At 45.5% G+C, this 26,155-nt stretch overlaps 1 protein-coding gene, 2 long non-coding RNA genes and 4 other non-coding genes across 24 annotated transcripts in view; 6 read left to right on the top strand and 1 right to left on the bottom strand.

The window, feature by feature from the left end:
• PHACTR4 (phosphatase and actin regulator 4) overlaps positions 1 to 12,454 on the top strand; it is a 121,502-nt gene extending 109,048 nt beyond the window's left edge. For 7 of the 8 annotated variants that reach the window (XM_053267374.1, XM_053267370.1, XM_053267371.1 and 4 more), the window contains 5 exons: positions 246 to 402; positions 1,824 to 1,879; positions 3,425 to 3,486; positions 4,605 to 4,742; positions 6,907 to 7,170. In XM_053267374.1, the coding sequence (XP_053123349.1) occupies positions 246 to 402; positions 1,824 to 1,879; positions 3,425 to 3,486; positions 4,605 to 4,742; positions 6,907 to 7,038 (545 nt within the window). In that variant the 3' untranslated portion in view covers positions 7,039 to 7,170. Of the gene's footprint in view, positions 1 to 245; positions 403 to 1,823; positions 1,880 to 3,424; positions 3,487 to 4,604; positions 4,743 to 6,906; positions 7,171 to 9,348 lie in introns of those variants that run through there. The other variant, XM_053267372.1, reaches the window with a different exon arrangement.
• On the bottom strand, positions 6,141 to 14,641 carry LOC128332732 (uncharacterized). Its single transcript, XR_008310745.1, has 2 exons — positions 14,294 to 14,641; positions 6,141 to 9,770 (listed from the first exon to the last, which is right to left on the bottom strand). It is a non-coding gene; the product is annotated as an uncharacterized LOC128332732 (long non-coding RNA).
• Positions 14,470 to 24,916, top strand: LOC128332731 (uncharacterized). 11 transcript variants are annotated; one of them, XR_008310744.1, is made up of 7 exons: positions 14,866 to 15,795; positions 16,621 to 16,699; positions 17,198 to 17,279; positions 18,431 to 18,541; positions 21,347 to 21,416; positions 22,813 to 22,902; positions 24,440 to 24,916. It is a non-coding gene; the product is annotated as an uncharacterized LOC128332731 (long non-coding RNA). The 11 variants fall into 11 exon arrangements; XR_008310743.1 differs by having other exon boundaries at positions 24,356 to 24,916; XR_008310740.1 differs by lacking the exons at positions 14,866 to 15,795; positions 22,813 to 22,902 and adding an exon at positions 14,474 to 14,490.
• Positions 16,893 to 17,099, top strand: LOC128333421 (small nucleolar RNA SNORA73 family). The gene has a single exon (XR_008310936.1). It is a non-coding gene; the product is annotated as a small nucleolar RNA SNORA73 family (small nucleolar RNA).
• Positions 17,470 to 17,676, top strand: LOC128333422 (small nucleolar RNA SNORA73 family). Its single transcript, XR_008310937.1, has one exon. It is a non-coding gene; the product is annotated as a small nucleolar RNA SNORA73 family (small nucleolar RNA).
• LOC128333419 (small nucleolar RNA SNORA73 family) lies at positions 21,047 to 21,252 on the top strand. Its single transcript, XR_008310934.1, has one exon. It is a non-coding gene; the product is annotated as a small nucleolar RNA SNORA73 family (small nucleolar RNA).
• Positions 22,152 to 22,357, top strand: LOC128333420 (small nucleolar RNA SNORA73 family). The gene has a single exon (XR_008310935.1). It is a non-coding gene; the product is annotated as a small nucleolar RNA SNORA73 family (small nucleolar RNA).
• Positions 24,917 to 26,155: the final 1,239 nt, after the last annotated feature.

Raw genomic sequence — 26,155 nt, 5'->3', positions numbered from 1 at the left:
TTTTTGCTTGTTGCTTGTTCATATTCAAAAGAAAAGCCATGGAAAACAAGCTTTGCTTTAAGAGCTGACTTGCACCGTGATTGGAAACTGCCTTCAAGTATCAGTGGGGCCAGCCCCATCGGAGAGAATACCATCTTCAGCCAATAATTGAAGATGGTAATCCACATCTGGGTAAATTGTGGGAATAGCTAACTGAGAAGCAGCCATCTTAGCTTGCTTTAATGATGAATTCTTCCTTCTTAAAGCTGCGCTAGCCAACAAGGTCAAGAGGAAAGATACTCTAGCCATGAAACTGGGCAATATAGCCTCCCGGCAGGAGATATCAGAAGAGACCACTTTTCCTCGGAAGAGCAAGGAGGAGTGGAATGAAATTCGGCAGCAAATTGGGACAACGCTGATCAGGTAAGAAGAAGAAAGTGTATCACAGGCCCAGCTGGGGACTGTAGTGTATACCCCAGAGAATCGTGGGTACTCTTCCTCTTGGGACCTCGGCTGCACAGTCTGCTCTGGCCTTGTGCTGATCTGCCTTATGGACTGATTGGGAACCAGAGCAGGCTGAGGCATCTTGTGGTCTGATCTGCAGGGACTGGAACTGTTTCCCTCCGCCCTGAAATCAGAACCATTTGGAATCCCCTTAAATTCATCCATCCTTGGAGAAAGCTTTCCTCTCTACTGGAATGCAGTTGTTAGGGAGGAAGTTGCTGAACTGATGCTGGAATATGAGGAATGGATCTCTAAAATGTCTTTCTTCTGTCTACCTTGTCTGTCCCTGGCTCCTTACCTCAAAATAGCCACAGTAAACACCAGGAGATTTGTTTCTGGGATAAGGCAGGGCAAAATATCTTTTTGTGCATCAGCACATAAATTACTAGCATATCAGTGCCTTAGCCTGCTGTGGCAAGCTGTGGCATTTACCCACAGATCTGCAAACAAAGAAACCAGTACCTACCACCTCCTGAAACTTGCTTAAGTGCAGACACCCCAGCTTAGCTTGACAAATTCCATGCTGGAAGGCTTACCAATGAGTGAGATGGGCTCTAGCCTGGTATTTTCAGGTAGAAAGCTTGGCAATTATTTGTGAGCAGTTCTACTCACAAGGGTCCCGGTTTGCAGGGGGCAGTGCTCACTGTTGTGAGGAATTTTGGGGGGGAGGTGGTCACTTTTTTTAAGAACACTGGGAATTGAACCTCACTTTGGGACTCAGAATGGGATGCACCATTTGCTTTGCCAAGTCTTGGGATAAATCACGGGATGGACATCTGGTACAGATGCATCTTAGCCTCACGTGTACTACAGCATGATTTATTATTTGGATGCTAGGATACATAACTCTTCTTTGAGATGATCATTTGAGTGTGCATGATGGGAAAGACATGGTTTTCTGCATAAATGTGAGTTTTCTGAAGGAAATTGAATTGGAAAATTTTCTGCAAACAATTCCCATGCAAATTCCCCTATCATTTGCATAACATTTATATATATGTTTTTCAAGAAAATGCTCTACCAATTTTCATGATGCCCCGGGTTCTGATCTAATTTGGCATGTTTTTTGACCCATTTATACAGTAAAACCAAACACACACCTCCACCATGTTAACTTATCCTCACTGTATCTCAAATGTTTTTAAGTAGAAATTGACATTTCCCCATTAAAAAATAAAGTATGGGGAACTTTTTTGGAAAATTTCTGCTCCCTCAAATCTCTGATTTTCTGATGGCCACTCTGAGAATATGCTAAGTAGAGGGATCGGGGTGTGTGTGTGTGTGTTCTAAAATGATGCATTTGACTGATCTTTTCCTCTCTCTCTCTTTTTTTTAATTAGGCGACTAAGTCAGAGACCTACTGCAGAAGAACTGGAGCAAAGGAATATACTCCAGCGTAAGTAACAGCTGCTCAAAGTTCTCTATATGTTCATTTACTAAACAGTATATTCTCTCTCCATATAGTGTTCTTAGCTGCAAGGCATTCTCTTTGGCCGCTAGCCCAAACACAGAGCCTGAACAACGAACGCTCCTCCTGCTGTGCAGCATTCTTGCCATTGTACCTGCTGCTTGCATAGAAAGGCTTCATTAGATTCTCCCAGGTGACCTGGATTGCCACTAAGGAGTGGTGAACCAAGGGGGCAGGCCTTGTGGTTGGGCAGCTACTGCTACCACTATGAATATTTATGTACCGCTTTCCAACAAGAATTTCCCAAAGCAGTTTATGTAGAGGAATTAAGACTAGTGGGCCCGGACACAGAGCCTCCTCACACCTGGTGGGAATAATCGGATTCCTATGACTAGCCTTGGATAATAAATAATCTGGCTCCCATGTGCTACATCAGATCTGCACAACTTTAGCCATCCAGCTGTTGCTAGACTACAACTCCCATGCCAAAGAGACGAGGACATCTGAGGGGGCCGTGCTCCGGGTGCTGACAATGAGAGAGGCCCAGCTGTCGTGCACTCGGGACAGGGCCTTCTCTGTTGCTGCCCCCAGACTTTGGAATGCTCTCCCAGTGGCCATTCGCTCCTCAGACTCCATCACGGCTTTTAGAAAGCTTGTTAAAACTTGGCTTTTTATCCAGGCTTTTACATAATCATTTTTACTGCAGCTTCTGTGTGTTTTTACCTGTTGTATTGTTTTTATGCTTGTATTTTATAGATTTTAAATTTGGTTTGTTTTTATATTTTTTAGCTTAATATTTTTATTGTCTTTTGATTGTATGTTTTAACTTTTGTAAACCGCCTTGGGGTTGTCTTTTAATGAAAGGCGGTATATAGATGCAACAATAAATGTTAAAAAAAATCCCCAGCCACACAGCCTGGGATGGTGGGAATTGTAGTCCAGCATCTGGGGGGGGGCATCATCTGTGAGGCTACCCCTGGGAACAAAGGCTTTCCCTCCTACCTCACTAAACAGCTGGGTATAGCTACAGGGTAGAACGGAACCCTCCTACCCCGCAGGAGCCTCACACATAATCACTTCACCTGCCTGCTGCCTTGCTTTTCGCGAGCACACGATCACGAAGCAGGAGTGTGCACAGCTCTCAAACTTGGCGAGGACATATGTCCTACCCTCTTGCCATTCATGAGAACCAGCCTAATGTGTATCATTAATAGGCCCTCTTCCACTACAATACAGATACAATGGATATTTATATACTGTTTTTCAACAAAATTTCCTAAAGTGGTCCCTGTCCCCAAAGGGCTCACAATCTAAAAACTGAAACATAAGATAGACACCAGCAACAGCCACTGGAGGGATGTTGTGCTCGGGCTGGATCGGGCCCGTTGCTCTACTCCTGCTCAGTAAAGAGAGTCACTACTTTAAAAAAGTGTCTCTTTGCTCAGTTAGCACTATTGACCGATAATATTCATTCTAAGCATGCACTGAGAGCAGGACTTGTTTAAGACATCATCAAACTCTTCTCTTTGACAGCAAAAAATGAGGCTGACCGGCAAGCTGAAAAGAGGGAAATAAAACGGAGGCTCACCAGAAAGGTAATGAAATGTCACACGTGTTGATTCTATCAACCGCTAGAGCTTCCTGTGGGTGGTGTCCCATTGAATCACACTGTGTGTGGGTGGAGCATTATAAGAGTTATTCTTGGATTCTGTCCAGAGATCTGGTGGCTGTTACTTTGAGATTTGACGTAGTGTGGATCAGGGAGTGTGTTGAAAAACCTGTGCTTTTAAAAAAGCGGGGTGTGTGTGTGTGTGTGTGTGTGCGTGCACGGTGTTGTGATTCGGAAAAAGCCAAAGCATGCATCTTAGCATGATTTACATACTTGTTCTGGTTGTAAACATGGCAGCCCTGTTGTATTTGATTTCACCTTTCCATCCTGGCCTGCCTTCACCTTAGTTTAGAGCAATGTTCCCTATAACAGGGATTCCCCGATGTTATTGACTATGGCAGGGTTTCTTAACTTTGGCCCCCCAGATGTTGTTTGACTACAACTCCCATCATCAGCCACAAAGGCCATGTCTGGGGATGATGGGAGTTGTAGTCTAACAACATCTGGGGGCCCATGGTTAAGAAACCCTGGTTATGGCCACAGCCACCTTGTGAGTTGTGGACATGTATAATGAAAGCAGCTGGTACCAGTGCTCCCGGTAACTGGAATTCCCAGATGTTGCTGACTACAACTCCCAGCGTTCCTAGCTGCAGTGGCCTTTGGCTGGGAATTGTAGGAGGATCATGTGGGGATCCTTGTTACCGGCAACGCTGGCTGGCACACTGGTCCTGTTCTGCTGTACTGTGCTCTGCATCCTGCCATTGTTTCTGGGCTGTGGTGTTTGGCATCTCCCCCACCCCCTACTCCCACTTTGACATGCTTCTCATTGGCATGGTTGGACAGCTGCACTGCTGCAAAAGGCACCCCTGGTCTGGTTGACCAAAGTGGGGTGACTTGTCACGTTGCCTGTGCCAGACCCCTCTCCACCTTCATCTGATCAATGGGAGGCTTTGTGTAGGCAGCTGCCTTGTCCTCAGAGCTTGCTCTTCCACTCGCACCAGAATTTGTGGCATTGCCCTGCCCCTTAATCCTGTCTACTTTTGGCCTTGCAGAGCCGATCACAAGACTGCCTTGTAAGTCACCCTTTCCTTCTGTGCCTTTCAGCTTAGTCAAAGGCCCACAGTGGCTGAACTGCAGGCGAGGAAGATCCTGAGATTTAATGAGTATGTGGAGGTCACAGATGCCCATGACTACGACAGGCGAGCAGACAAGCCGTGGACAAAATTAACTCCTGCTGACAAGGTGTGTGTGGGTATGAGAGAGAGAGAGGGGACATCTCTCCTGCCCTCAATACCGCCTTTGCCCTTCAGCTTCATCACCCTCAGCTGTTGCCAGGTCCTTCAGACAACCGCCCCCTTTGCGCGCGCTACCCCTTACTGCATCGCAGGACACCTGTGTAGTGCCAAACTCTCTTCCTTCCTTCAAATCCCTCCTCAGAAACCAACCTCTTTTGTGAAGCTTCTGGTGCAACCCCTTCATTCCTGTACGCTATCTACCTCAGGGCTGCACCATTTTAGCTCTCCTGCAGATGTTGAACTACAGCTCCCATAATCCCTGACTGTTGGCCGCTGTGACTGGGGATGATGGGAGCTGCAGTCCCCCAAATGCTGGAGGGCCAAGCTTGTGCAGCCCTGCCCCACCCTAACAAAGTGTGAGTGCATGTAGAAAGCATGTGTTCTTTCTAGAGATGTGAAGATCTGGGGAAAGTGTGTATTCTTTCTAGAGATGCATACAAGTGTGAATGCATTCAAGTGTGTATTCTTTCTAGAAGAGATGTGACGGTCTGGGGGAGAACTGAAAAAAACCTAACCCTATTTCCCCCCAGGCCTTTTCATCTCTTAATTCTTCCCCTTTCTATCCCTGCTTCCATCTGCCTTTCTTTTGTATCTCCCCATGCCACAGCTTAGATTGTAAGCTCCTCAGCACAAGGAGCTGTCCTCTTATGTTAACCAGGATCACTGAGCCCTGCGGTACTGCTCGTGAGAACCCAGAATTTCCAGGCAACCCTGGCCAAACCGCTGTGGTTAGCCCACATTTAACCAGGATCAATAACCAGGTTTTGATCCTGGTTATCTATCCTAGTTAAATGCAGGTTAACCACAGCAAGTTGGCCCAGGATTGCCTGAGTAATCTGCATTCTCACAAGCAGCTCTGCAGGGCTCAGCAATCTGGGTTAACTCTTTAACCAGGATTACCTTAATTGTGTGAATGCAGCCTCTGTGAAACATACTTAGAAGCCCTGTAACTATCATTTGTTCCTACAGTTTTCTGGTGACCATTTGGGGGTGTGGTTTACATAAGGCCTGCTGTAACTTTAAGAGACAGCAGCAGGATCCTTGGGCTAGCGTGAGAACTGTTGCCATCTTATCCCCCCAGCCTATTTTGCTAATTGGATGTACTGAAGAGAGAGCCCCACCCTCATAGCTGCTGCCATCTCTTGGGCCCATCTAAATCGTGCCTGCTGCGGCCTTAAGAGTCAGTAGTAGTAGCATCAGTTAGAAGGCTTGATCATGTTGTTGTTTTTAATTGTGCATTAATTGCTTTGAGAGGTCTCAGCCTGAAAGTCTACATAAGTCCTGTAATAAAGCAGTAAAGCAGCATGTACTTTGCTGCTGCTAATAATAATAATAACAACCATCAGCCAATTACAAAAAGCAGCTTTACTGGGAACAGCCTATATTCTGCGACGATATCTATAACAATTGACAATAAAATTCTGGCATCCCAGGTCCTTGGGAAGGACTCGATGTCTGGATTAAACAAACCAGTCAATAACACCTGTCTGACTGTGTAAACAAGAAATAATAATATAAATGCCATCTTAAGATGAGGATATGCATGTATATGAAGTCCTGATAGCTTTTGCTGCCGATCCTCTGGGCTGTGGGGAACATCCTTCCTGCTCCCTCCCTTTCCTGCAGCATCCCACGACTCCGGTAACACCATCTCTCCTCCCACTCCTGCGTGTTTCCTATGCCAAGCCTAAAAAGGGCAACCTAATGCTACAGTGACCCTGAAAACCTGGAATGTGTTGCAGGGAGGGGGAGTGTGTACCTGACAAATCGCTAGAAGCAAGGACACTGAAAAGGCCCCTAAGTAACCCAGCTGGCCCGAACCCAGTGCTTCCTGCCAGCTGCTCCCTCTCCCCCTGCTGCACAGGGCCTTTCTGGGCTCCAGACCAGATTCTTTCCTTCCTTGCTCAGACTTCTGGCTACTGATTAGTGAGGAAATGCAGCAGCACAATAGCTAAGGAGGGTGGCTGCGGCTGGACAAAATGGAGCTAAGGCAGAAACACGAAGCTCCTTGCTGCATTATGAGGCTGGCTTTGATATCAACTGTGGCAGGGTTTGGGAGTGGAGGCTCACCAGAGCCAAGCTGACGGGATTCCTCTACCCCCTCCATGCAGGCTGCCATCCGGAAGGAGCTGAACCAGTTCAAAAGTTCCGAAATGGAAGTCCACGAAGAAAGCAAGCAGTTCACACGGTGTGTAAGAGGAGGCACCTGCCCGTCCTACAGTGGTTTCCCTGCAGGACTGTAGTGGCTTGTAGTGGCTTGTGGTCTTCCCATTAGTCTTCAAAGAACGTCTCTCTCCGTTTTTTAATCAGTGGCCATCAGGATCTCACGCAAGTTGCAATGAATCAATATAAAACAGCAACTCCTTAAAAGCAGCTCAGGCAACCAAGCAAAAGAGCAACACATTAAAAACAAAAGCAGTACATGCGCGCACACACACACACACACACACACACACACACACACACACACACACAGAGACACTTTAATTCACTTGATAGCAGTATGCTAATTAAAAGAGATGGCTGACATTCTAACAAAGTCACATGAGTATAGTTTCAATAGTGCACAACTAACCTGGAAGTTCCATACTTGGCACAAGTAGCTAGCGCAACTGCTTTGCACTAGTGCAATGTCCTCCTATAGTTTTGTTGTTGTTGTTAGGATGTCAGCCAGTGAGTCTTAAACTGCCCTGCCAAAAGCAGCCAGTGATGGAGCTAGGCAGGTTGCCCCTTAGGAGTGCATTCCGTCACCTTTTCCAGTGAGATGCTTTTATTGGGAGAACTGGTCTATTGATCCTTTCAATTAGGATCAGTGGATAGACCAGCCCTCCACTCTGGACTTAGCGCACCTGCCTGCCTGCCAGGTAGACCAGTCCTCCAAGGTGGGCTGATGCACCAGGTCTGGAGTGAAGGGCTGGTCTACCTGCCAATTCCAATCGGTAAGACCAGCTCTCCTGTTTTTCTGGGGAGAGCTGGTCTTACCGATTGGGGTCGGTATCTGCCTGGCTTGGTCTACCCACCGACCCCAACTGGTAGACCATATAGCAATAGCAATAGCACTTACATTTATATACCGCTCTATAGCCGGAGCTCTCTAAGCGGTTTACAATGATTTAGCATATTGCCCCCAACATTCTGGGTACTCATTTTACCGACCTCGGAAGGATGGAAGGCTGAGTCAACCTTGAACCCCTGGTCAGGATCAAACTTGTAACCTTCTGGTTACAGGGCGGCAGTTTTACCACTGCGCCACCAGTTTTACCACTGCGCCACCATATCTCCTTCCTAAGGAGCCTCCCAGCAAAATGGGCCTCAAAATGGCGTTTGAACCACCTGAATCAATTTGGGTTGAATCGGGGGTGATTTGCTTCAAGCCCAAATTGGGCCCTCTATTTTGAGGGTGATTCAATTCAAGGTCGAATCTGCTAATTGCCCCCAATTTGACTTGAATCTATTCAACCACGAATCAAATTGTACACCCCTAATGATGACCTCATGAGTGGTTTATAATAAAATCCAACACTGCCTAGCAAGAAGCGCTTTGCAGTTGTAGAGCACATGTGCTCAGGCTTGACCTGGGTGAGGCATCTTTCTTGGGGAGGAGAGCCAGTCTTGTGGCGGTATGAATTCTCCCTTTTGCTAAGCAGGTTCTGCCTTAGTTTGCATTTGGCTGGAAGACTACATGTGAGCGCTATAAGATATTCCCCTTCGGGGATGGGGCTGTAACTCCGTGGTAGAACACCTGCTTGTCTACAGAAGGTCCCAGGTTCATCTCTAGGGAGGGCTGAGAGAGACTTCTGCCTGTAACCTTGGAGAGCTGCTTCCAGTCAGTGTAGATAGTACTGAGCTATATGGGCCAAGGGTCTAACTCAGCAGAAGACAGCTCCCAATCCATATATTTAATCCCTGTAGACGTGCCTCTGTGGGGATGCGTCCCGGCAACCCAGTGGATTGGCTGGGCAGCGGAGGCCATTTTGTTGAGCTGCAGCTGTGGGGGGAAATGGCGGCGGCCGCGGCGAGGAGGCGATGTCGGCCATCACGGGCTGCTGTGAGGAGGCATCGGCAGCCGCAGCCCTAGCCCGGCCATCGCAGCTGCGGCCTGGCTGGGAGGAGGCAGTGGGACAGGCTGGCCCTGGAGGCACCTGCAGGGCTGAGTGGGGAACAGGTGGGGGGGCGCAGACCCCTCACCTGTTGCAGCCTGGGGTGGGAAGGAATCGGGCGGCAGGGCTTCCCTGTTTGCCATGGGAGAGGAGGAGCGGCGGCGGCGGGGCCCTTTTTGGCTGCCTGCAGCCCGGTGAGGCTCTATGTGGGGGGAGGAATGGGAGGGCGGGAGGGCAAGAGAGCTCGGGCCTGGAGGGAGAGGGGGGAGAGAGGAGAGACAGGAGGGAGAGGAAGTGGGAAGCAGCCGGCCCCAAAGCACACAGATGCTCTGTGCAGGTCGGCTAGTGTTCCTATATTTCCTGGGTTTTGCATTCCAAGAATGAAGCATCAGGCCATGCGGCACAACCCATTGCATTATCCTGATTGCAATTCTTTCCCCCGCTCTGTTGTAGGTTTCATCGGCCATGAATATTTCCCTCCCCCCCCTTTTTTTAAATGGAGGAGAGGATTTATGGCATTTACTGTTTTCCCTTTCCTGAGTGAAAAGGAACCATGAGGCTTGTCTAAGATTTGCCTTCACAACATATCCAGGAAATGACTGTTTGCAAGGCATGGAGAGGAGTAAGAAAAACCTTGGCCCCAAAGTAGCATTTCCTTGGAAGGAATTTGTCTCAAGTGCCATCACTTCATAGTGGGAGAAAAAAAGAAAACACTATACCTCAGACGATACAGCAATACCCCTGTGCTTGTTGCCAGATGGCCTGGCTCCGAGGGACCGAAGACAGCTCCAGCATATCAATGGACGGTGTCCCCATGCGTTGTAGGTTCCTGTCCTGCTCTCTCTGACCACACTGTCTACTGTAAATAGTATGTGCTGAACCGTTCAAGGAAAAGAGAAATCAAGAGATTTGGAGCGGGAAGTGTGTGTGTTTGCTCGCTCTGTACAAAGGAAACTTAAAACAAAAACTACTATCCTAGCAGGAAACTGACACATTACTGGAGACTTTTTTTGCGTATGTCTTTTCTATGTACATAATATTCAGAATCACTACTGACCAATTCTACATCATCTTGTTGAGGAATTGTATAGCTCTTAAATGGCATATGCTGCATCTTGTAAAAATATATATCTTTTTTAAATTTTACAATGGACAGCAACAAAAACAAAAATCCCCCCACAAATTTGCTCAAGACCTCATTTTTTTCAATATTTAGGCCTGTTTAACAGGAACTGCAATGCTTGGAATGAGTTGCCTTCAGGAAGCCGCGGCATCGAATACATTGTATTTTTTTTTTTAAAAAATCATGGCTTCCTGGCTTTTTTATAAAAACTTTTTGAAACTCAAGTGAAACTTGCCTTTTCCTAGTTATGTAGCAAAACTTACTATAAGTTCTAAATGTAATATGCTTGAAAAGGGCTTAAATATGACTTGTTTTTTTAAAGAAGCAGCAAACAAGGCATCCCTTTATCACAGGCCTGCACAGCTTCATCCCTCTTGCAGATGTTGGACCTCAACTCCCATCATCTCTGACTGCTGGCCACTGTGGTGGCAGATGGTGAGAGCTGTAGTTCAACAACAGCTGGAGGACCAAAGTTGTGCAGACCTGCTTATGCAGCAGTTTGGAACGGTGTCACGAGCCATTGCTGGGATGTTGAGCATGCTCCTCTTGTGTCCTGTGGGAGAAGGGCAGGCAGGTGAAGATGTTAACTGAGGGATGTGGGGATTGGGGTGTGTTAATTTTGGTGGTTCTGCTTTGATCACGGCTTGGCTCAACACCACCTGTATCACAAAAGGTTATCCTTGAAGATACCAATCAGACAACCAAGGCTGGCCTTAGGATTTTTGGCACCCTAGGTGAAGTATGACTTTGGTTCCCCCCTTTTCTGTTCAGATTATATTCTGTAAAATATAATTTTAACTGAATGATGGAGCAGGCCCCAAATCATACTTTGCATAATTTGCACTTGCTGGGCAGGGAGGATTGCGTCGAGGAAGCAGATTATACATTGAAAAATTAGGAAGATGTCCCGCTGCTGCTCAGCTCCATGTGGAGTCTGCCCCTGGCACACTACTGGCCAGTGTGCGTGCACAGCCACCATGTGAGGGGTCAGTCCAGCAAACCTTTTTTCTGGGCTGGCCCCTCAAATGGCCATATGTGTTTCGGCCAGTTGCATGGTGGAGGAGACAGAGGCGAACTCCACATGGGGAGAGGCAGTCGTTGCAGGGTGTCAGTGGCGGGACATTTTGAGGATTTTTATGGGTAGAATCTGCTTCCTCACCACCATCTGCCACAACTGCCACTGGGAGCCACCACCAGTAATCGCTGTGTCGGGGTGGCAGTGCCCACAGTAGCCTCCCCCCCCCCCACCGATTTGGCACCCTGCCTAGGTTTGGCTGGTGCACAGACTGGCCTTGCGTACAACTCCACTTTGACTACTAGCTGGCCCACTCTGGGCTGAAGACCGTTGCACACCATTCTGTACTTGCTTGCCTCGGGAAGAGGCCTTCATGTGCTTTGACTGCCATTGCTTCCCTGGTTGCCTAACATCTGGTGCGTAAAGTGACCAGAGGCAGGAGGAGAAAGGCCAGGACCTGGTGCCCATAGCTCTTGTATCTTGTAACAGTTGCATTGAAGGAGGAATCTCCATAGCATTTTTCACAAACAGGTGATAAAAGCGGCACGTGCTGAGATTCTCCTTCCTGTTGCAACTACCAAAGTTATGGGAGCCGGTTCCTTCCTGCATTCTGACACTTTTCCTGTGCTAGGGGTCTGAGAAGCATGGCAATTGCAACTAGACTGCCTTCACATTTAATATTCCCTCCACCTTCAGCCTGTTTTGTTCTTCCCACCTCCCAATTTATTTTTTAAGCTAATTGAAAATACAGGTGAACCTCATTATCCGCAGGTTACCACAGGTAACGAAACCGCAGATAATGGCGCATTGGGTCAAGTGGGGTGGGGGGAGCTTTAGGTTCCTGGAGGCTGGGAAACCACAGTAAGAATGGGTAAAAGTGGGGGGGTGAAAGCAAAGTATCCTACCATGCTCCATGGGCCTCCAGCTATCCAGAAATGCCCCCCAGAAGTCCAAACTCTTTCATAATTCTGTGGGGGTTTTTGTGGGGGGAGGAGGTCTTTTTTTAAACTAAATGAGCCACAAAATGGCTCCCTTTTACAAAATGGCAGCCGAGAATGACCTCCAAGCTCATTTCCGGCTATCTACAAACTGGATACACAAAAATTGACCACTTGTTTTCTGCATATGCCGAGGTTGTGCGTCAATTACCTGACTGCAGGTACATGAAATCGTGGATATCAGATCCGTGGATAATGAGATTTGCCTGTACTTCCCACAGGGTGAAAGAGTGGAGTTGGATTTGTCCCCACCCTTAATTGGTGCAAGGAAGGAAGCTATGGGAGAAAACGGGTGCTGGTGCACTCTAGATCCAAACAGCTTTCATGGTGTACAAAATATCTCTGTAGAGGAAATAATTGCATTGTATATCTGTCTTCCTATCGACCGGATTTTATGAAATAAATTTTTTTAGAGAAAAAAAAGCTTGCCCTTCATATTTCTCTTTCTCTCTCATTCCACCCCACCTCCAGTCACATCTCCTGCTTGTTATCTACATCTCTCTGCAAACTTTCTGTTTTTCAGATAAAGAGAAGGAAGTGTTCCTTCTTGTTGAGGGAGGGGGATTCAGCGTGGGTACAAGGCATTCCTGGAAACAAGAGTGGGTTCAGGCTTTTCTGCTACCCAGTGAGATCTGTATCTCCCTCCTTGATTGATACATGTGTGTCTTTTAAAATTTATATTCTGCTTTTCTTTAATCAAAATTCAATAGTGAAACAATGAAGAATCAAAGCATCGGTCAAGCAAAAATGAATGCAAATGGAAATGTAAGGGAGCCTCAACTAAAAACAATATAACCAGCAAATTATACATCTTCACCCTAGCAAAACTACAGAATTATACCACAAAATATACAAAACCACAGATTATACATCTTGCAGAGAAATGTCTTGAAGCCAGAGGTTGCCAGTTTGAATCTCCGCTGGTATGTTTCTCAGACTATGGGAAACACCTATATCGGGTAGCAGTGATATAGGAAGATGCTGAAAGGCATCATATTTCATACTGCATGGGAGATGGTAAAGGTAAAACTCCTCCTGTATTCTACCAAAGACAACCACAGGGCTCTGTGGTTGCCAGGAGTTTACATTGACTTGACAGCACATTTTACCTTTAGCTTAGCAAAACTGCAGAAAGGAAAAATGACTCCCAAAAGATGCCCTGAAAAGTGATATTTTAACTCGACAATAGAGTTAAGTTAAAGATAGGGCCAGAAAGGCTTCCATGAGTCGGACAGTCCACAATTTTGGTGCCACCACTGAAAAGGCCCATCCCCACTACACCTCTACTACAGACCCTTTGTTGTTGAAGAAATGCGTAATAGGGGATATATGAGAAGGGGCTGAGCCTGATTACAGCCTATAAACCAAATTCCAAGTGCCTCTTCCTGTTTCTTTTTAAAGCACTCTTCTTTTTTCAAGCACCTTTGAAGTGCCACTGTTTTTTCTGAGCACCTCTGTGTTCAGTGCTTCTGTCTTAAGATTTTTTAAACTTTGAAAATCCCCCCCCCCCCAATGAAGAGGTGGCTTCCTGATTGACGTGCAGGCTGACCATTAAGTGCTGTGCACAAACTGGCTCTTGCATGGAGGCAAGGAATGGGGCTTTTATTTATTTTTCAAATTTGTAGACCATCCCAAACTTCTGTCTCAGGGCAACGGAAAACAGATTTAAAAAGAAAACCTTAAAACAATTTACAGCCACAGCTTTTGCTAGCTGATCAACAGCAGTAGCCAATCTGTGCTGCTCTAATCCATCTTCTGCTGAAAACCAGGATTGCTGTTCTTGTCGTAGTAAGCATGACTTTGCTAAGCAGGGTCCACCATGGCTGCTTTTGGATGGGAGACTACAAGTGTGACCACTGCAAGATATTCCCCATAGGGGATGGGGCCACTCTGGGAAGAGCATCTAGGTTCCAAGTTCCCTCCAAACCATCCTCTGCTACCTACACTGTAACTGGAGTGTGCGCTCATTCCTTAGTGCTCTGCTGTTTTACCTATTGTGGGTTTAAAAAAAAAAATCAACTTCTAACAAAGTAAATTTTCAAGTTGATGGACTCGCACTGTGATATTGAGGGAGCTATGCCTATGCCCCCAACTTATGATCAAGCCCTAAACATGTCTGTTAGGACCTCTTTTCCATCCTAGACATTCCTGTGCGTGTAAAAATTGAAATATCACGCAACTGCACTCAGGTTTGTATTAAAAATAAATAAATTAGGCCAATTAGTTTAAAGAACTTCAGCCTGCAGAGGACGCCATCCTCACCATTCGGCTTCCTCGATTCCTCTCTTGATTCTCCGGCGTCTCCTTAGTCTTAACCTATGACTACGCACGCATATGAAACGTTTCTCTCTACGCCACTACGCATGCGCTAAGTTGTTATCAAGAGGGAACAGTTACACGAGTTTTTAATATGCGTTCGGTTCTCAATTGCAGCTGGCAGAATTCTCCATGAGCGATGGGTCAGAGTGGTAGAAACGCATGGGAATTAATGTGAAATTTAAACTAATTAGAGCGGTCAGGGTTAGACTCTGCAGCGCAGTGCTTTCAGATAATAATGATCTAGGGAACGAAGGAGAGTCTTCTTGATTTGGTTTTCATATCCCCACATATTTTTCCTCTCTTACCCCTCATGCTGAGGATTCTAACAGGAACCGGCGGCGGCGGCTGCCTGCGGCATGCTTCTTAAAAAATAAAGCTCTTTGGACTTTGCAAGTGGAGCCCTTGGGCGCATGCGCCTTTAGTCGCGTGCTTTTTGCGTCATTCACGGTGTGGTATAAGTAGAAGGGTCTGGCGCGTCCTCTTTCTTTCCTAGCGCGTGCATGGTGGAGGTAGGTAGGTGGGGTAGGGGGGAAAGTCTGAATTGTCGCTGGGCTTTCTCAGCTGCAGGGGAAACGAGGAAGAAGCTGAGATTGAGAACTATAAAGAGGCTATTTCATAAGTATAACAAAGAAAATAAATCGCCGCGGGTAGGTAGGGTTAGGCATTTTCTTTTGTTGCATTGCTTTCAGAGAGCCATGTTATTTTTACGTGTATAAGAAAAGCATGTGACCCCCCTTCCTGATTTATTTTGTGTGTCATTGCAAGTACTACCTTAAGCGGATGGTGGTGCAATTATGAAAATCTTACCCTGTTGAACTTCCTCGCGTTTCTTGATTTTTGATACGGGAGGGTTGCAGATGATTCTGTCATGCTTTCTGGGCGTCTTCATTTGGTGCTTTGCAAGTATTACAGCCTTTCCGTGAAATGGTGGAACAAATTATATTGAGTTATAAATACTCCAGGAACGGTGGTGTCCTTTGTTTTTAGAGGCTGTGGTTTTGGGGGCGGAAATGCAGCAGGTACAGCACATGAGGGAGCTCTAGATTGTTTTTTAGTCTGTGTTCTGAGTAACTTGGATGGGTCAAGGTTCCTCTTCTGGGTGTAGAGAGAAAGCTGGTCCATGGTAGTTCTTGTTTCTTTGCAACATGTATGCTTGAGCCTGCTCCCCTTTTCTTGCTTATTTGCCTGAAATTCTACATAGGGGGTACTTTTTCTTCTTCCATCAAAGTTGATGCTTTACTGTTTCTAGTCATTGTGTCCTGTGGCTGGCGGTTGCAGATAACTCTTGTACTTTCTGGACATCTTTGGCTCAGTAGTAGAGCATACATCTTGCGTGTAGAAAGTCCCAGGTTCAATCCCTGCCAGGATCTCCAAGTAGCCCTGAGAAGACTCCTGGCTAAAACCTAGAGAGCCCCTGCTGGTGAGTGTGTAGGCAACAATATAAGGTAGCTTCCTATGAGTGTAAAAGCCAGAGTTTGGTAGGCTGTATCTTTTGATGAGGCAATGTTGTGTAGTGGTTGGTGTTGAACTGGGAAAACCCGAGTTCATATCTTCATTCAGCCATGCAGCTCACTGGGTGACTGGGCCAGTCACATGTATCTCGGCCTAACCTCCCTCCCAGAGTTGTGAGGATAAACGTAACCGTGTACACCACTCTGGGCTCCTTGGTGGAAGAGCGATTTATAAATGTAAAAATCAATTATTTTTAAGTGGCTAACACTCTGGTATTGGGCAGCTTAAAATCATATTTAAAAGCTGCAAATATGTGACCCTGAAACAGCCAGAAATTAATGCAAATGTACGCTTACCCAACAAGGTTTGTAACTCTTATGAGTCTTGGAAGTTTAACTTAAACCAGTTTGTTTTGGGTGTCAGGTTTGGCATAAATGCCTTCATGATGTATGGTCACCTTCTATGCTGTGCACTGCTTAGTGCCACTGATAGGATATTATTATTATTATTATTATTATTATTATTATTATTATTATTATTATTACTACTACTACTTATATCCTGCTTTTCCTCCAAGGAGCCCAGAGCGGTGTACTACATACTTAGGTTTCTCCTCACAACAACCCTGTGAAGTAGGTTAGGCTGAGAGAGAAGTGACTGGCCCAGAGTCACCCAGCAAGTCTCATGGCTGAATGGGGATTTGAACTCGGGTCTCCACGGTCCTAGTCCAGCACTCTAACCACTACACCACGCTGGCTCTCTGATAGGATAGGATAGGATAGGATATGAAATTGGACTGTTTGTTGTTGCTATTGCAGAGACTTGAAGGCCTCATTATGTGTTCTTGAAGGGGTTGCTTAAACAGTTGATGGATATGTTTTATTCTGGAAATTTGAGGTATGCATGAAAATAACTTCTTCTCTTACACATTTGATTAATATGTGTTGTCTGCTTTAAAGAACAGCTCGTTGGTCTGATGGTTCTTGCTTTCAGTCTGTTCACCATGAAGAAAATTCAGCATTCTAATTATGGGTTCATTACATTAAGAAATTTAAATGAGTGTGTTCTGGAGAGGCCAACATAGCTCCATCCAATGGGGACATCTGGAGAGGTTGCTCTCTCTCAGCTCTGTCCATGTGGCATACGGGAGCATAGCCGTTCAGGCCCTGTGATGTAGAGTCCCATTCCACACCATTGGAGAGCAAGCGGGACCCTTTGGTCTGCAGCCTGCATATTCCTACTGCTTCTCTGAGTCTTCGGACGGTGACTGAGGAGATAAACCATGCAGGAGACATTCTATCATTTTAATATTGCTCCTTAGTGTATACATTGCATAGTGCTGGTGATAATAGTGAAACATTATGTTAATCATGTAGTTCTCTTCTTGCATTTCAGCATTCTTGAAAGGCTCTCGCAGTGCTGCTGGTGTAGCTGTTTATCTTTGTGATGGGGCTCTGTGCTATTTTGGAAGCTCAAGGTAATGAGATTAATTCCTTTTTGCATTGTGTATTCCATTAAAAACCACTTGTGTAGGACTGGCTTTAAAGACTCCCTCAATAAACACGCACATGATGCAATATTTACTATGTTCAGACTGTGTATTAAGGTGAAAAGTATATTAAATTAGTACACCCTTCTGAAAGAGGAACAGTACAAGGCAGCTCCATCCAACGGGGATATCTGGAGAGTTTGCTCTCTCTCAGCTCTGTCCATGTGGCATACGGGAGCATAGCCGTTCAGGCCCTGTGATGTAGAGTCCCATTCCACACTGTTGGAGAGCAAGCTAGACCCTTTGGTCTGCAACCTGCATATTCCTACTGCTTCTCTGAGTCTTCGGACGGTGACTGAGGAGATAAACCATGCAGGAGACACTTTTGCTGAGAGTTGTTTGCTGTAGACTGTCCCGATTACAGTGTGTTCTGGTCTCTGGTTCTGCTGATCATTACTTATGTGATCCTTGACACATTTTCTTTGGATCTAAGAGTTAGTCCAAAGCTTTAGAAGCCAGACAGTGGAGACATGACAAAATTACTAGGCTTAGTGATGGATGCTGTGGAGCGGTTAGGGCAAATGGGCTTCTGTTTCTCCCCTTTATAAGTAGCATACTTAGAACAGAAAAAGGGTTGCCTGGGACCAGTGTTCCCTGTAAGAGGGAGACCTGGGTGTTGACTAGCATCCCCAGCTGCAGTGGCCTTTGGCCAAGGATTATGGGAGTTGTAGTCAACATCATCTGGGAATCGCTCTTATAGGGAACACTGGGAAAATACAGATTTTTCTTAAACAACTCTGCCTCTGAAGACTGTAGTCTAGGCACCACGATTACATTTCTAGGCTCCCTGGTGCCTGAGATTTGCCAAGCCCAGTGCTTCATTGACAGGCCTGCTGGTGTTTAGTAGTATATTTTCCACTAATGAATAGGAGAATTTACTGTCATCAGAGAAGATTGTGCAGGCATACACGGTGGGGACAAGGAAGGGTATCGTGAAAGGAATTATTTCTTGGAAAGGAACTGTAAAATGGGAGTGTGGATTGGTTTCAGTACCTACGAGAAAGCGAGAATTAATTTTTCAGAACAACCTGAGAGTCGAAGCCCAATTCTCAGTCGTCCTCTGCTTTTCTTTTCCTTAGCAGGTGCTCTGAACTTGCTGTGCCATGCTGCCAATTACAGATCCCATTCTGGCCCTGGAAGCTGAGAAATGGTGTGATGCTGTCATTCTAGTGGGGCTTGCATCTGAATTGGTGAGGACCAAGTTTCTGGTAGTCATGACAAATGGAGTCTTGCAAGTGTTCACAGCCAGCCAGATCCTTATGAGATTAGATCAAGATCTATTCCAGTGGTTCTCAGTCCAGATGTACACCAGCTGTTGCTGAATTACAACTCCTATAATCCTCAGCAACAATAAACTGAGGGTGATGGGAATTATAGTTCAGCAACATCTAGAACACCTGGTTTAGTCTAACATCCTTCTTCCCTACTAGATACTTCTGGAAAGCCCACTAACACTACACAAAGGCAATAAGCCTCTTTTCCTACCTGTACCCCAGCATGGTGTAGTGGTTAGAGAGCTGGACTAGGACCTGGGAGACCCGAGTTCAAATCCCCATTCATAAAACTAGCTGGGTGACTCTGGGCCACTCACTTCTCTCTCAGCCTAACCTACTTCACAGGGTTGTTGTGAAAGAGAAACTCAAGTATGTAGTACACCGCTCTGGGCTCCTTGGAGGAAGAGCGGGATATAAATGTAGTAGTAGTAGTAGTAGTAGTAATAAGAATGTTCCTGGAGGTCCTATTGAGCCTTCTTAGCTGCTAACTGCTGATGGACAAATTCATGGAAGATAGATCAATCCCTTTTAAAAACGCACAGCCCCCCCACCATTCCCCTGGGCAGGACCTATTGAGAGATGATTGCCCATAGCTCTTGTACCCTAAGCCAGGGGTTCCCAACTTGTGGTATCCCCATTGTTGCTGAACTACAACTCCCATCATCCCAACTTGATTTTTTTTGTGGCTGGGGTTGACAGGAGTTGACAAGCATCGTCAAGGATAAAATTGTAAGGCACATAGAAGAACAGCCCCTGCTGGGAGTGAACCAGCATAGGTTCCGCAAAGGTAAATCTTGCCTGGCCAACCTTTTGGAGTTCTTTGAGAGTGTCAACAAGTGTGTGGATCAAGGTGATCCAGTTGACATAGTATACCTGGACTTGCAAAAAGCTTTTGACAAAGTTCCTCATCGACTCCTGAGGAAACTTAGTGGTCATGGGATAAGGGGACAAGTACATGTGTGGATTGCTAACTAGTTGAAAGACAGGAAACAGAGGGTAGGTATAAATGGAGAGTTTTCGCAATGGAGAGAAGTAAGAAGTGGGGTCCCCCAGGGACCAGTGCTTTTTAATTTATTCATAAATGAACTAGAAGCAGGGGTAAGCAGCGAGGTGGCCGGATTTGCAGATACCAAACTCTTTCGGGTAGTCAATCCAAAACGGAGTTGTGAGGAGCTCCAAAAGGATCTCTCCAAACTGGGGGAGTGGGCGACAAAGTGGCAAATGCAGTTCAGTGTTGGCAAGTGTAAAGTGATGCACATTGAGATGAAGAACCCCGACTTCAAGTATATGCTGATGGGATCTGAGCTGTTGGTGACTGACCAGGAGAGGGATCTTGGCGTCGGTGGACAGCTCGTTGAAAGTGTCGACTCAATGTGCAGCAGCTGTAAAAAAAAAAAGGCCAATTCCATGCTAGGGATCATTAGGAAGGGGATTGAAAATAAAACTGCTAATATTAGAATGCCCTTATGCAAAACTATGGTGCAGCCACACCTGGAGTACTGCATACAATTCTGGTCACCACATCTAAAAAAGGACATTGCAGAACTGGAAAAGGTGCAGAAGAGGGTAACCAAGATGATCAAGGGCCCAGAGCACCTTTCTTATGAGGCTAGGCTACAACACCTGGGGCTATTTAGTTTAGAAAAAAGACAACTGCGGGGAGACATGATAGAGGTCTATAAAACCATGCATGGTGTGGAGAAAGTGGATAGAGAGACATTCTTCTCCCTCTCCCACAACACTAGAACCAGGGGTCATCCCATGAAATTGATTGTCAGGAAATCTAGGACCATCAAACGAAAGTACCTTTTCACGCAACGCATAATCAACTTGTGGAATTCTCTGCCACAAGATGTGGTGACAACCAACAACCTGGATGGCTTTAAGAGGGGTTTGGATAACTTCATGGAGGAGAGGTCTATTGACTGCTATTAGTTGGAGGGCTGTAGGCCACCTCCAGCCTTGGGGGGCTGCGTGCCTCTGGGTACCAGTTGTGGGGGAGTAACAGCAGGAGAGAGGGCATGCCCTCAACTCCTGCCTGTGGCTTCCAGCGGCATCTGGTGGGCCACTGTGCGAAATGGGATGCTGGACTAGATGGGCCTTGGGCCTGATCCAGCAGGGCTGTTCTTATGTTCTTATGAGTTGTAGTTCAGCAACATCTGGAGTACTATCAGCAATAATACCCTTAGACCAGGCCTGCTCAACTTCGGCCCTCCTGCAGATGTTGGCCTACAATTCCCATAATTCCTGGCTATTGGCTGCTGTGGCTGAGAATTATGGGAGTTGTAGTCCAAAAACAGCTGGGGGGGCCTAAGTTGAGCAGGCCTGCCTTAGACCAACAAGCCAGAAACTATGCCTGGTCAAGAGATGATACAGTGTTTCTAGAAATAGAGGTGTGTTTGCAGTGCAGATAACCTTCATTCAACAGGGACATCTGGAGAGGTTGCTCTCTCTCAGCTCTGTCCATGTGGCGTACGGGAGCATAGCCTTTTGGCCCAGTGATGTAGAGTCCCATTCCACACTGTTGGAGAGCAAGCGGGACCCTTTGGTCTGCAACCTGCATATTCCTACTGCTTCTCTGAGTCTTTGGACGGTGACTGAGGAGATAAACCATGCAGGAGACATGTTAAATTTGCATATGGCTTCGTAGTGTGTACATTGCACATGGCTGCTGGTATTGTGAAAAGTTGTTAATCATGTAATTCTGTTCTTGCATTTCAGTACTCATGAAAGCCGCCTGTGATGCTGCTATCATGGCAGTTGATCCTCGTGGCCATTTGACAAGCTCAAGGTATTAAGGAGATTAATTCATTTTCTCTTTACTATTTCCACTATATGTTCTCCATTAAACTCATCTTGTGGGACATTGGCTTTAAGGCAGGATTTATTCTAATATGCAGCTGGACACATTTTGTGCAGTGAGAAAAATGTGCAGTGGGAACTCGGTTTTTGTGCAGTTGGGAATATGGAGGTTTAATCAGGAGCATAGATGTAGAAATAGATGAGAAAAAGGTCTCCATCGTCAGCTATAGTTCGGGAAGAAAGTAACCTTTTCCCCTCTCTTAGTTTCCTGCCCTTCCTCCCTCCCTCCCTCTGTTTCTCCCTCAAGTTCTCCATTCATTCTAATTTTCTATGAATATGATGAATATTTATATACCGCTTTTCAACAAAAGTTCTAAAAAGAAACCTAAGATAGACATGAGCAACAGCCACTGGAAGGATGCTGTGCTGGGGATGGATAGAGCCAGTTGCTCTCTGCTAAATAAAATTATTCTCTTCTCCCTGTCCTATTTTATTTTATTTTATTTCAATTAGAAAAAGTTTGGGAGGTGCTCACAGATTGGGGATGGCGGAGGCCGGACCATATTCTGGTGCAGTTGGGGGGCAAGTGTAGAATAAACCCTGCTTTAAGGACTGTTCCCTAATCACATAATGCAATATTATGTTCAGACTGGAGGTATTAAAGTGAAAATTATATTGAATTAGTACATCCTTCCGAAAGAGCAACTATACCATGCAGCTCTGTCCAACAGGGATATCTGGAGAGGTTGCTCTCTCTCAGCTCTGTCCATGTGGCATACGGGAGCATAGCCTTTTCGCCCTGTGATGTAGAGTCCCATTCCACACTGTTGGAGAGCAAGCTAGACCCTTTGGTCTGCAACCTGCATATTCCTACTGCTTCTCTGAGTCTTCGGACGGTGACTGAGGAGATAAACCATGCAGGAGACAAGTGTTTTAATTGTATTCACAGTTCACTGCAGGCCTTGATTGATTTTTTTTAATTTAGGAGCCTGACAGTTGACATACAAAATTACCAGACTTGGTGACGGGACATTCTGGTGGTGGTGGGTAATTGGGCTGCTCTATCCACTTTTACAAGTACTATTATTAGGGCTACCTGGATTAAGTACAGATTTGATTAAATAACTTAACCTCTGAATATCCTTTTCCGGCCACCACAGTTAAATTTCTAGATGTCATCCCAGGTTCCTGGGATTTGTGAAGCCCTAGTTTATTTCCTTTGTGACATTGGATTGTGTCTTTTGCTAATGAACAGAGATCAGTGAATTGCAGTATCAAGCCATATCACTTGTAAACTGCTTTCCACTATTAAACTTTGCCCTTATTAAACTTTGTGCAAAGCACGTATTCCTTATCCTTCTCTTTTCCTGTCTTGCATACTGAAGGCTGAATTGGACTTCACCGGGAAATGTTAATCTACATATTGCAGGTCCAGGATATTCACACAGATAATTCCTTTTCGTGATATTTTATTGGTGTGTGTTCATCTGCTTTATGGATTCTCGTTTGTGAACACTTGTCCAAGCAGGGTTGTGTGTATTTTGTGCTAACTTTAAAAATTCTGCGGTGGTAGGCCAAGCACTACTTGAAAGTATTGTTGTTATTATTATTATACATTTAGATCCCGCTCTTCCTCCAAGGAGCCCAGAGCGGTGTGCTACATACTTGAGTTTCTCTTTCACAACAACCTGTGAAGTAGGTTAGGCTGAGAGAGAAGTGAGTGGCCCAGAGTCACCCAGCTAGTTTCATGGCTGAATGGGGATTTGAACTCAGATCTTCCCGGTCCTCGTCCAGCACTCTAGTAAAAATTTGCGACTGATTTAAACCTGCAAATCACCTTTTTTTTGCACAGTGCTGCTGTCTTGCATCACATGGAGGCTCTGCGTAGTACTGGCAGTATATCTATATCTATCTATAGCTCTAAAGTGCACTTGTTGCTAATCCCATGCGTGGCAGCTGTTGCGAGAGTTCGTAAGTGATCTGTCGGCAGGGGGAAAGCTGCAGCAGTGGACAGGCTTGCTGGAAAGGTGGTGGGGATGGCAGCCAGCTGGTGGGTGAAGAAAACTGCAGCGGGCAAGAAGGAGGGGGGGGGAGAACTAGATGCTCTGTGCCCAACCCAGCTAGTTGTATTATAAAATGTAGAATATGTTGTTAATGCCAAGTCTTTTCTTTTCTGGCTTTGGGTACTGTGTTGTGCTGGGGTGAAAAGTTAATACAGTGAATTACATTGCAGAAGGCTATTTGGTTGCATACATTAGTGGTGGTTTCTATTCATAAGTGCAACTCTTGCAGTTTGTGCAGTTCTCATCCTTAACTGTGTGCAAGTGTTACAAACTGTACATCTCCACCACAACTCAACTTTATTGTTTTCCCACTCTTTCTGACACATAACTCTTAAGAATCAGATTTAAGCTTAGCTCACTAGCCAGCCACTTATTTGTGGTTGCCACCAATCCCCTCTCTTTTCTCAGATCCTTTTCTAGCACACAGACAGAGGGCTTAGCGAAAGAAGTGGGTCTTCTGTCATTGGCACTGGGATATGGAGATGGTAAGAAACAGTGAGAGCCTTCTCCTACTGCTCAGGAAGGACTCCTGCTGTTTCTCACCTTCTCAAAAATGGCAGTGGAAATGAGATCTCTGGTGAGAAGATCTGAATGGTGCTGGGTGTCCCGCTCTCTAGAAGGCTGGGGGCACTCATCACTGAAGTAGTTTTGTAGTTGTCTGCCATTGACCACATTGGGATTTTGCATGGAACTTGAATTCCTGACCTGAAGATGGAGACTTTGCTTCTTGTTGCATGCATATTATCTCTTTGGCACTCAAAAATGGGGTGGGGGAACCAAACACACACCTGGCACAATGTTAATTTTAGGTTCTGGGAAAATGAAAGAATGAGACTCAGAATTCTAATTTTTATTGTTTTCTCAGATCATCTTAAAGAAAAACATCCTGTAGATAAAACTGGAATAGTGGTCTTCTAAGAGAATCAAATATCTATTGCTTTCATCACAGGGTATAATATCACCTGAAGTGTTGGAGATCTCCAAAACAGACCTGGAGAGGCGCAGGTGGGAGACAGCACTACATTATCAGGGGAGAGACTGACTCTAATGAAGAGAAGCTATGTTGCCGAAAATGGATACCAATGTCACTGCAAGAATGACCACTTAGCTTCTCATGATGTGATGTGGAAAAGCGATCCTGTTGCATGTTCTTGTGCTTGGCCAGTCCTGCACTGGCAACTCAAACAGTGTAACAAAAAATCCTTTGTTAGGGGTTATGTGTTCTGAGTATAGCTGCTGGAGAGGGGTGTGAACTGTTCAATAAGATTCAGATAGATGGTGAAATGCAAGTTCTTATGACAGAAAATTTTTTCTGTGTTACTGCTTCATACGCAGCTTCTTTTTTTCCCCTTGCAACTTCTATTGGTTTCATACTTTGAGAATTCCTTAGCATGTTCATTACCAATAAAATTTATTCTTCTGTGAACGTTGGCCTTTATGAATGGTTTGGGGCAGCAACTGCAATTTTCTCTGAATTAGAATAAAATTAGAATTCCCTGGATTAGAATAAAAGCTGTAACAAGACTGCTGTTATGATGCTGCAAGGAATATCTGCCACACTTAAAAATGGGTTCTTGTACCATGGTTTCCACATGTGTGATTCTGGACAGTTCAGGAATTGAACCTCTTGTCCAGAATGTAGGGAAGGTGCACATTTTCTGAATGTGAGCGGGATGATTGTTTTAATGAATTTTACCTATGTTTCTGCTGCTGCTTCTCCGAGCCTAGCTATATAGTATTTGTGTGTTTAAAGCCCCATATTCTTACCCTCTTTCTGGCACTAGTACTACTGACTCGGTTGGTTGGCTCTCTACATGGCTCAAATGCTTTCCCCTTTCTGAATCCTCTCTAGAGTTAGCAAGGTGGTAGTGGGTTCCCTGAAGGCCTCCTCCAAAATCCCAGAACCTTTGTGAAAGCTCCGCATTCTACCCAGAGCAGTGTGGGTATGTGTATTTTTTAAGTTTTATAGGCACAGTTTTTTAAAAAATGCCAGAAGCATGAAGCAGTTGTACTACTTAAGAACAGCCCTGCTGGGTCAGGCCCAAATCCTATCTAATCCAGCATCTTGTTTCACACTGGCCCACCAAATGTCTCTCACAGGTAAGAGGTGAGGGAATGCCGTCTCTTCTGCTTCCATAGATTATGTGCTGTGTGAAAAAGTACTCCCTTTTTGTTGGTCCTAAAATTCCAAATCTTCAGCTTTGTGGGATGACCCCTGGTTCTAGTGCTGAGGGAGAAAAATTTCTCTGTCCACTTACTCCATGCATAATCTTATACGTCTCATTCATGCCTTCCCATAGTCCCCTCTTTTCCAAACTAAAAAGTCCCATGATCTGTAGCCTTGCCTCACAAGGCAGGTGCCTTTTAATGACATCCAGAAACAGGAGGCAGTGCTAAAGAATCTCAAACCTCCAAGCATGATGACCCAACCAGGAGCAACAGGAAAACCTTCCCGTAGAGGAACTTATTTATTTAACATATTTGTATACTGCCCAAAACAAGTCTCTGAGTGGTTTTGACAGAGAACTAGGAGGCTTCTAAAAAGCAAGCTGTCTCCAGTTGCACTCTAAAGATACATAGCTCAGAATTTCCTTAACAGGTTTATGTGTTGAGTACTGGGTGATCAATGAGATGGCTGCAGCCATTATGCAGGGTTACTGCAGAA

The sequence above is a fragment of the Hemicordylus capensis genome, chromosome 7 (assembly GCF_027244095.1).
Source record: "Hemicordylus capensis ecotype Gifberg chromosome 7, rHemCap1.1.pri, whole genome shotgun sequence".
Classification (NCBI taxonomy): domain Eukaryota; kingdom Metazoa; phylum Chordata; class Lepidosauria; order Squamata; family Cordylidae; genus Hemicordylus; species Hemicordylus capensis.
Note: the sequence above shows the minus strand (reverse complement) of the source record. Positions and strands in the feature narration are given on the sequence as shown.